Here is an 8,861-nt window from a genome sequence, read left to right on the forward strand (position 1 = left end):
CCGGAGCTGACGTTCGTTATGAAATAAACCTGCCCCCGTAGGTACCGAGCGGGCTGCCTCCTCTGCGAGATGCGTTCCATAGCGCCCATCCTGCCCTCGGTTACGCAACAGCCGCTCAGCCCCAGCGCTGCTTCACCCTTCGCCCTCCCCCCCAGCTCCCCGTTCTTCCCCCCCCCCCCCAGGTACAGCGCTGGGGACCGCCCCCCCCGCCCCCCTCGGCCTCCCCCGCCCCCCTCGGCCCCCCTCGGCCCCCCCGCCCCCCTCGGCCGCTGCCCAGCACTGCTGACACCACAACTTCTCTCTTTGCTGGAAGAGAACTTTCAAAGCCCCACTTATGGCACTGAGAGCGTTTCTGGGGGGCTCTGCTGCGACCTCACCCCCGAGGAGGAGGAGACAGGAGAACGAACCGAGCCTTTAGGTGAGCGAAGAAGCGTTAGAAAGGTGTCAGCTGTGCCCGTCGTACACAGCGCGGAGCCGTGCCCCCCTCTGTCGGCCCGGAGCCCACCGAGCACAGCAGCGCCAGAGGAGCCTCAGTGCGCGCAGAGCGGTGCTGAGCTCCGTGAGGAGCTCCGTTTCTCCGTGTCCAAAATGCGCCGAAAACGACTCAAACTGCATTCCCTCGTGGGAGAACACTTCGAACATTCCCCAGAAATCACACCGAAACTGTTACAGTTACAAGTAATTAAATTTATTAGACCTCTATAATTTTTTTTATAGTCAGTTTTGGCCAATTTACACTTTTTTTTCTTTTTTCTTTTTTTTTTTTTTTCCTTTTTGGTTTAAACACACACACACACGAGGAGGAGGAGGGGAAAAAAAAGAGCATCATCATGAGTTCACTTTGACAGCGACCCCTCCCCACCCGCCCCCAAAGGGGGAGGGCTGAGCGCCGCGTCCCGCAGCTCCGCTCCGAGGGTCGCTCACTCCGGAGCCGCCTCCGCCGCTCTCACGTCCCTCTCCCGCAGCAGCTGCAGGTTCTCCGCCCGCAGTCGGTCCACCTCCAGCTCCAGCAGCCGCGCCGCCTCCACCGCCTCGCCGTGCTTCTTGCTCTCCATCCTCAGGCGGTTGTTCTCGTCCTCCATGCGGGAGAGGCACTTCTCCAGCTCCAGGTACTCCTTCACCAGCTCCTGCTTGCTCATGTTCTGCAGGCTCTCCACGTGGTACCGCTCGTACGTCTCCGAGAAGTCCCTCTGCAGGAACTCGCTGCCGTCCCCCCCCATCCCATCGCTGCCGCCGTCCTCCTCGGCCGCCTCCTCCAGGAAGTCCTCCTCGCTCGTATCGTCCGATTTGGCGGCGGAGCGCCGCGGGTACAGCCCGGTTTTCAGGTCGGGCTCCTCCTGGTCGTGGTCCTCCATCAGGAACTGCGTGGTGTTGTAGGGGGCCACGGGCTGCCCCTTGGCGAACATCTCCGCGCGGAGCCGCGAGGCGCGCAGACTCTGCCGCTCGTCGAACTGCTGCTTCTCCTCCCAGCTCAGCTTCGAGTAGGGCTTCCAGCGCCGTTTGTTCTTCGACGGCCGACGGCGGTGCTTCTTCTTCGCGGGCCACTCCTGGGCGCGCCCCACGGCCGCGCGGTACCGCGGCCTCAGCCCGGGCTGCGCCGCGCCGCCCTCCGACGGCCGCGCCTCGTGGTCCCCCGCGCCCTCCGCCGCCGCCGCTGCCGCCGCCTCCTCGGGGGGCGGCAGCCGCCCGCTCTCCCCGTCGGTCTGCGCTTCGCCCCGTTCGGGGTCCGCGGCCGCCGCCTCCGGGGCGCGCTCGGCGTCGGCCATGGCTGCGCGCTCCGCTCCCTCGCGGACGGCCGCTACATCGGCCCCGTCCCCCCGGGCCGCGGGGTCACGGCCGCACAGGGGTTAACGCCGCCGGGCCCGCCCCCCCGCGCGCATGGCACGCGCCGCCGCCTCCTTCTTCTCCTCCTCCCTCCGCGCCGCACCCGCCCCGCCCCCCCGCGCCGCCACCGCCACCACCCGCCGCCGCCTCCCGACTGCCGCTCCCCACCCGCTCCGCCGCCTTATATAGCTGCGCGCGTCCCGCGCAGGCGCGCTGCGTGCCCCGCCCCGCAGCCAATCAGTGTGCGCGAGGGGAGGAGCGTATCGCTTAGATACGCCCCCTCGCCGTTCGGCCGGCCGAGTGCCGATTGGCGAAGCGGAACGTCGATCGCGCACTTGGGCCAGTAGCGGAGAGGGGGCGGGTCAGGACCGTACCGCTCGCGGAGGGGGGGCTCCAGGCGCGCGGCTCTGCGACCTTCAGCGCCGCTATGAGGGCAGCTCTCCGCCCCCCCCGCCCCTCTCTGGTACGACCCAAAAGAGTCCGCGCCGCGCGGAGGGGCACCGAGCGGTGCTTCAGTCTCGCCCACCCGAGACCGTTCCATGGAGCTCGCAGCGAGAGCGGGGGGAGTGAGGGAACAGAGCAGGGGGGCAAAGGGAGACAGAAGGGGGGGTTCGGGCGGAGGAATCACTGGACCGCAGCTCTGTGAAGAGGTTGAGGCCGCGCGGAGGGAGATGTAAACAAACCTGAGCGTAACGAGTCCCATCTTAAAGGCGCCGCGTCCCTTTTTTCGTGGGTAGTGCTGGGGGGTGGCAGCGGGAGCTCCTGGAGTGCGAGGAGCGGGCAATGGGCGCCCCGGGGCGGAGAGCCGCCGGTGGCGCGCGGGCTCCTGCCTCGCGCCCCTCAAGAGGTGGCGCCGGGTGCGGTGGGATCTCGCTGCAACCGATGGCATCGCGCTACGACGGTGTCACGTGCGGGGGAACCGAACCGAACCGAGGGGGCCGGCCGGCACCGGGCCCGGCCCCGTACGGGTTGTGCGGCCCGCAGCGCCCCGGTGTCGCAGGGACGGCACCGCCGGGTGGCAAAGGGACGGCGCGGTGGGGTATCCCGGTATCCCCACGGTGTCTTCCCCCCACACACAGCAGGGCAGCGCACACAGCCAGAACCGCACTGAAAAGGCAACTTTAATCGGGGGGGGAGCCGGGCTGAGTCCCGCCTGGCAGCGCCCTGACCCCGCTGCCGTCTGTGCCCCCGCGGGTCTCCCCGCCCCGAGCGGCACCTGGGACCCCGCGGCTGCTCCGCCCCGAGCTGGCGGCGGTGCGGGAGAAGCAGAACCGGGAACGGTGGCTGCTGCGCGGGGCGCCGGGAGGCCGCGACGGGGACGCGTCACCTCTTCCTGCCCCGCCAGCGCCGCAGCAGCCACTGGGTGACGAAGGGCCAGGCCACGAGGAACAGCAGGGTGTGCAGGGACGCGGGTAGCGGCCACGGGGACTCCGCCTGGAGAGGGACAGAGAGGTGTGGGAGAGCAGGGCGGCACCCAACGCCCCGAGCGCTGCCGTCCCTTTTGCGCCCATCGTCCTGCTAGGGTCTCACCGCATCGCTCCGCTGTTGTCAGGGACGGGGCACGGGGACAGAATTGCAGGGGGACGCGTTCCTCACACCTGTCCCTGCTGCCTGCCCCACGGCCACCTCCTGCTCTCCTGCTGAAGGACCCCTCCCCAGCCCGGTCACCGCCCCCAGCAGCACAGCCGAGGTCACAGAGCCGCCCGGACGTCGAGAACAGGCCGACAGGGACTGCGCAGCGCTGCCTCCCACCCCACTCACCTGCACGGCGAGCAGCTCTCCGGGATCGGCCCCAGGTGCGTCCTGCAACACAGGAGGGGTTTCGGACACCGCGTCCCCGTCATCGGGACCCGGGGCAATGGGAATCACGGGGGCAGCCCTCCCCGCTCGGCCCTGGGGCGGATTCGAGGGCGGCCCCACCTTGCCACGATTCGGCACCACCGCGGTCTGTCCCCACTCCGCCCCTGGCCCACCCCGAGCCGCCCGCCCGTGGGAGTGGTGCCACGTACCTTCGCGGAGGTGAGCAGCTCCAGCTCGCTCAGCCGCTCCAGCACGCGCTGCATGTCGTCCTGCAGGGCCCGCACGGTGCCGGCCACGTGGGCGTCCAGCTCCGGCAGCAGCTGCTGCTCCACGGCAGTGGGCTCGGCGGGGCTCCCCGCGTCCTCTTCTGCCCCGGTGAGCTGCAGATCTGCGGGACCAAAGAGAGGTGACGCTCAGACGCGCGGCACACAGACGGCACGCCGCTGGCAGCAGAGGGGCTCTCTGTCCCAGCGCTGCTGGACGAAGGATCTCCGCTCCTCAGCCCCAAACCTGCCCTGCCGCCTCCCGATAAGCCCGGCGGCCAGCAGACCGGCATGTGCTGCAACAGCGCGGCCGCTCCTCGGGCCCCCCGCGCCCGCCTTGATCGGCCTCGTTACAACTCCCAAGGTCAAGCAGCCCCGGAGGTTTGCAAACATCAGTGGGGAGCTGAGCGCGTCGCGGGCTGGGGAGGATGGCAGAACCCCAATGTCTGGCAGGATGGTTGCAGCCACCGGAGCCGTTCCTCACCGCATCCCTGCTGGGGTCCGCCAGGATGGCTGCGGCGGTTCTGTCCCATGTGTCAGCACCTCCAGGGTGCCCCCGAGGCCGGCCCCGCGGAGAGCTCCCAGCCCCCCCGTATCCAAGGGCGCCAAGCAGGCGCTGCCGGCAGGGCCGCACCGCGCTGCAGCTGAAGGATGCACAGCATTCAGCACAGCCCTGACACCGCGGGACAATAAAGGGGATCTGAGCCGGAGGGGAAGCACCGAGCCGTTCGGGAACCAAGGCGTGAAGAGGGCGGATGCGGGGATTCGCGGCTGCCGACCATCGGTGCTCACAGCCTCACCCCAAGCATCCCAGGCGGGCGGGGAGCAGCGGGAGCCGGGCTGCACCCACCTCTGTCAGAGCCCCGGGCCGCGAGGTCGGCACCGCCGCTCCCCTCCCGTCTTCTGCCTTCACCCCGCTCCGCCCGCCCAGCCACGCACCCGGCCGGGGCGCTCTTTGGGAGCCCCCGCTCAGCCAGCAGCTGCCCAGCCTGCGTGAGGGCGAAGAACGACCTGAGACCTCCGGGCCCCACCGCCAGCCCGCGAGGCCAGGGCTGAGCCGCAGCAGCTCCTGCCGTGCGCCCTCCTCCCCCCTGCCCTGCTGCAGCCCCGCAGCGCGGGAGCTCGGGGGTCTCGCAGCGCTCCCAGGAAAGCGGTGAGGAGCCCACGGCGGTGCAGCAGCGCCAGTGAGCAGAGGGGCTGCCGGGACCCAGCGCGCCTCCGGGCCGTCCTGCCCCGGGGGCCGTTACCTGCTCAGGCTCCATCTGCTCCATGGTATCGCAGAACACTTCCCCCTCAGAGTCGCTGGTGCCCTGGCTGCCCTGGCGCGTGTCAGCAGCAGGAGCCGGCCTTGCTCCTGCAAGGAAGCACAGGCAGCCCAGCGTGATGGGAGGCGGCTGCGGAGCCGCTGTGCGCGTGGGGCAAAAGCTGGGCACGGTCAGCAGGGCTGCGGGCAGCAAGAAGCAGAGGTGTGCGCAAAGCAAGGCCTAAATTCCTCAGTGGGAGGAGAAGCGCTCATTCCTGCCACTCAGGGCCACAAAGCGTCGCTCGCACCACGGGAAGGACGCTGCGGCACAGGGGGCAGAGGGTCAGATTCATCGTGGCTATAAATGCAGGGACCGCGTCCTGCTGCGCCAGGGCCCGGCTCATGAGCCGGCACAGAGCTCTGCGGGAACAGGGCCACATCCCGCAGGGACCGGCAGCTCCCGCCCCACGCATCCCACTGGACACAGCCCTCACTGCGCGCCCCGCTCGGCTCCCTCAGGCACAGGCCGGGCGCAGACCGGCGCTGCTCCGTGACCACAGGTGCTGCCGGTGGGCGGGCAGCCCGGCTGCCTCGCAGCACACAGCTGACAGCAGGGGCCGCTCCGTGCCGGCACACCGAGCCTGCTCCCCCAGCACTGCGTGCGCCAGGGGCCGCGCGACCCAGGGCCGGGGCTCAGCACGGCGGCTCCCGCCCCGTGGGCTGGGCACACCTGGCTGGAGCCGAGGTACTTCCACTATGGAACACACACCTCCCAGGGCACTCTGCCCATCTGTGCCTTGCTCTGTCCTCACAATTAGGCCTCCGCGCACAGCCACGAGCAACACAGTCGCCCAACACGCTCAGGGTTACGCCGGGGGTCAGCAGCTGCCCCACAAGAAGCCCCGGCCCTGCATGACACGCAGGCGGGGTTGGACCAGACGTGCCTGAAGCCAACAGCTCTGCGTTGGGACGGAGGCCCGGCCCGGCCCCGTCGCCACTGCCTCCTCCGTGGGGTCTCTGCCGGCTGTTGGCCACTCCGGGGAGACCAACCTGGCGTCTGCTGCCCGTCCTGCTGCTCTCTGGGCAGTGCATCCTCCGGCCGCTCCGGGGCCGGGCCGTTCACTCGCTCCTCCTGGCCGTGCTCGGCCGGCTGCTCCTGCTCATCTGCAGGGAGAGAAAGGGAGCAGAGTTAAAGTGCTGCGGATCTTTGCGGGGCTGCCCGCCCTCTGTGTGGATGTGGGGCACCCCGCGCCCCCACGGGGTGACGCGCAGCCATGCAGCGTTTCTAACAGGCAGGACTTTGCTCCCCGCTCCTGGGCAGGCAGCGATGTGGCAATGCTGCCCTGCACCTTGCCATGGCACCACCAGCTCCAACCCACCCAGCACAGCCTCCAAAATCGCCTCACCTGGATTATCATTAACAACAGCTGCAACAACAACAACAACAACAAAAAAAAGGCTCACGGTGAGCCTAAGAACCTTTAGCACAAATAACTCAACAGCTTAAGAAGTTGGTTTTAAACCACATTTCAGGCACCCGGTGTTTATCTGCCTCGCAGGCAGTGTGAGGTTTGGATTTCAACGAGACTGTCTGAGCGACAGCAGTGCAGGAGGACACCCACAAGTGGGTAAGGATGGGGAGTTCGGACCCGGCTTCCACGTCACAGAGAAAAACAGAGAATATTTATGTGCTATTCAGTAAAAAGAACAAAAGCACCTGCAGGGAAGCAGCCATTGTGAGGCCAAGCCATGCAGGAATACACCCTATCAACATGTTTTGGGTGTCTTTGTGGATGCAGGGGGACAGAGGGGGCAGCGAGTCTGTCTGTCAGAGCTCTTCTAACATCAGCATTACACTGCCAGTTTACACCTGCTGCCAGCACAGCCCAAAGCTCACCTGCTGCAGAGCGAATGGAGGCAGCACCCAGCAGCCTCACGCACGGTTTTTTTTCCCCGCACAAGACCGCCCCAGCACCTCCCCACCCCCACAGCCCCTTCCCAGCCCCGTGTTTACATCAGGTGAGCGCAGCCTGGCGCCGTGCCTTGCGGGAGGGGCAGAGCCCGGCTGCCACGGCCATGTAGGGCTGCGCGCGGGGCTCTCGGAAGCCAAGCTCAGCTCTTCTCCTCCGAGCCGAGAGGAGGCTGGAGGGCAGCGCCCTCGCCAGGGAGGCGAGGCTCGGAGCCGGCGGCGCAGCCGCACTCACCGCCCGGCCGTCGGAAGAAGCCCTCCGGGGGCCGCGGCATGTCGCGGATCACCTCGTAGAGCGGCTCGAAGTAGCGGAACATCTCCTGCGTCGTCTCGTCCGGGCGCAGCGTGGCGATGATCTGCGGCGGCGGGCAGAGCCGTGCTGAGGGCCGGCCCGGCGGGCGGCGCCGCCCGGAGCCCCGCGGCAGCCGTTACCTTCTGGGCCACCTTCTTCATCTCGGCCACGTACGCGGCCATGGCCTCCTCCCGGCTCATCCGGCCCAGGCTGTGCCACGCGTCCCTGCGGGGCGGACGGCGCTGAGCCGGGGCCGAGCCGACCCCGCGGCGCCCGATGCGGGGCTCGGCGCTCCGTACCACTTGTAGCGGCCGATGGGGTCCCAGAAGCCGGGCCGGGGCTCCTGGCAGCGGCCCGCCGTCGCCTGCTTGTAGTAGCTGTAGAAGCGCAGCATCTCCTCGTAGGAAGGCCGGTACGAACCTGCAGCACCGCAACGTCGTCAGCGCGGCCCGCAGCGGCCCCTGCCCCGCTCCCGCCCGCACTCACCGCTCCGGGGCAGCCCCTGGATGACGCGCACGGCCGCCTGGAACTGAGCCCCGCAGCCCGGCTCCGCCATGGCCCCGCTCCGCCGGCCCCGCCGCTCGGCTCTCCGTGAGGGGAAAGCGCGCAGCCAATCAGCGCGAGGCTTCCGTCTGCGCCGCCGTGCCGCGCCCAATCGGCGCGCCGCTTGCGAAAAGGGCCGCGCTGTCCCGCCTCCTCCGAGCCAATAGCGGCGTAGCGCGGGAGCCCCCTGCTGGAGGCGGAGCGCACTGCAGCCAATGGGAGAGCGGAGAACGCGCGCTGTGGCGCCCCCTGCCGGCCGCGGGGAGAAACAGCGTGGGGCGGGGCGGGAGGGGACCGAGTGCAGGGACAGAAAGGGGGGACACGGATTTGGGGACAGGGAATAGGGACGGTATTGGGGACAGGGAGCGGGGGTAGGACGTGGGGACAGTGTATAGGGACGGAACGGGGACAGTGTGATGGGGTAGGGCATGGGGACAGAGTATTGGGACAGAGTATTGGGACAGGGAGTGCAGGCAGGGATTGGGGGACAGGGAGTGGGGATAGGACGTGGGGACAGAGTATAGGGACGATATGGGGACAGGGAGTGGGACGGTGTGATGGGGTAGGATATGGGGACAGAATAAAGGGACGGAGCATGGGGATGGGAACAGGGAGTGGGGACGGTGTAAAGGGACAGGGCACGGGGACAGGGCAGAATAAGAGGACGGGGCACGGGGTGGGGACATTACAGGGACATTACAGGGACATTATAGGGACATTATAGGGACAAGGCGCTGTGGCATCGCCCCCCGCCTCGCGCCGCCCCTGCATTCCTTCCCCGTGCGTCATCTGGCGGGGGGGGGGGGGGGGGGGGATCTGCTCTCACGCAGCGCTGTTTGTTCACCCCGAGACGGTGCGGGATGGGGGGGTGCGGCTGCACGGCCGTGCATGCAAACACACGTACACGCATGTATGTGCACGCACACA

At 68.5% G+C, this 8,861-nt stretch overlaps 2 protein-coding genes across 4 annotated transcripts; both read right to left on the bottom strand.

Moving 5' to 3' along the window:
- Positions 1 to 666: 666 nt before the first annotated feature.
- On the bottom strand, positions 667 to 1,879 carry HEXIM1 (HEXIM P-TEFb complex subunit 1). Its single transcript, XM_052699544.1, has one exon. The coding sequence runs from the start codon at positions 1,764 to 1,766 to the stop codon at positions 921 to 923; it is 846 nt and encodes a 281-aa protein (XP_052555504.1). The 5' UTR covers positions 1,767 to 1,879; the 3' UTR covers positions 667 to 920.
- A 1,044-nt stretch (positions 1,880 to 2,923) lies between these two features.
- On the bottom strand, positions 2,924 to 8,109 carry ACBD4 (acyl-CoA binding domain containing 4). 3 transcript variants are annotated; one of them, XM_052699541.1, is made up of 10 exons: positions 7,878 to 8,107; positions 7,691 to 7,811; positions 7,532 to 7,616; positions 7,335 to 7,455; positions 6,181 to 6,294; positions 5,135 to 5,241; positions 4,738 to 4,876; positions 3,834 to 4,012; positions 3,586 to 3,627; positions 2,924 to 3,258 (listed from the first exon to the last, which is right to left on the bottom strand). In XM_052699541.1, the coding sequence occupies exons 1-10, from the start codon at positions 7,945 to 7,947 to the stop codon at positions 3,148 to 3,150; spliced, it is 1,089 nt and encodes a 362-aa protein (XP_052555501.1). In that variant the 5' UTR covers positions 7,948 to 8,107; the 3' UTR covers positions 2,924 to 3,147. The 3 variants fall into 3 exon arrangements, with proteins under 3 accessions (XP_052555501.1, XP_052555500.1, XP_052555502.1); XM_052699540.1 differs by having other exon boundaries at positions 3,141 to 3,627; positions 7,878 to 8,109; XM_052699542.1 differs by lacking the exons at positions 4,738 to 4,876; positions 5,135 to 5,241 and having other exon boundaries at positions 3,141 to 3,627; positions 7,878 to 8,105.
- Positions 8,110 to 8,861: the final 752 nt, after the last annotated feature.

The sequence above is a fragment of the Tympanuchus pallidicinctus genome, unplaced genomic scaffold (genome assembly GCF_026119805.1).
Source record: "Tympanuchus pallidicinctus isolate F22 unplaced genomic scaffold, pur_lepc_1.0 scaffold37, whole genome shotgun sequence".
Classification (NCBI taxonomy): domain Eukaryota; kingdom Metazoa; phylum Chordata; class Aves; order Galliformes; family Phasianidae; genus Tympanuchus; species Tympanuchus pallidicinctus.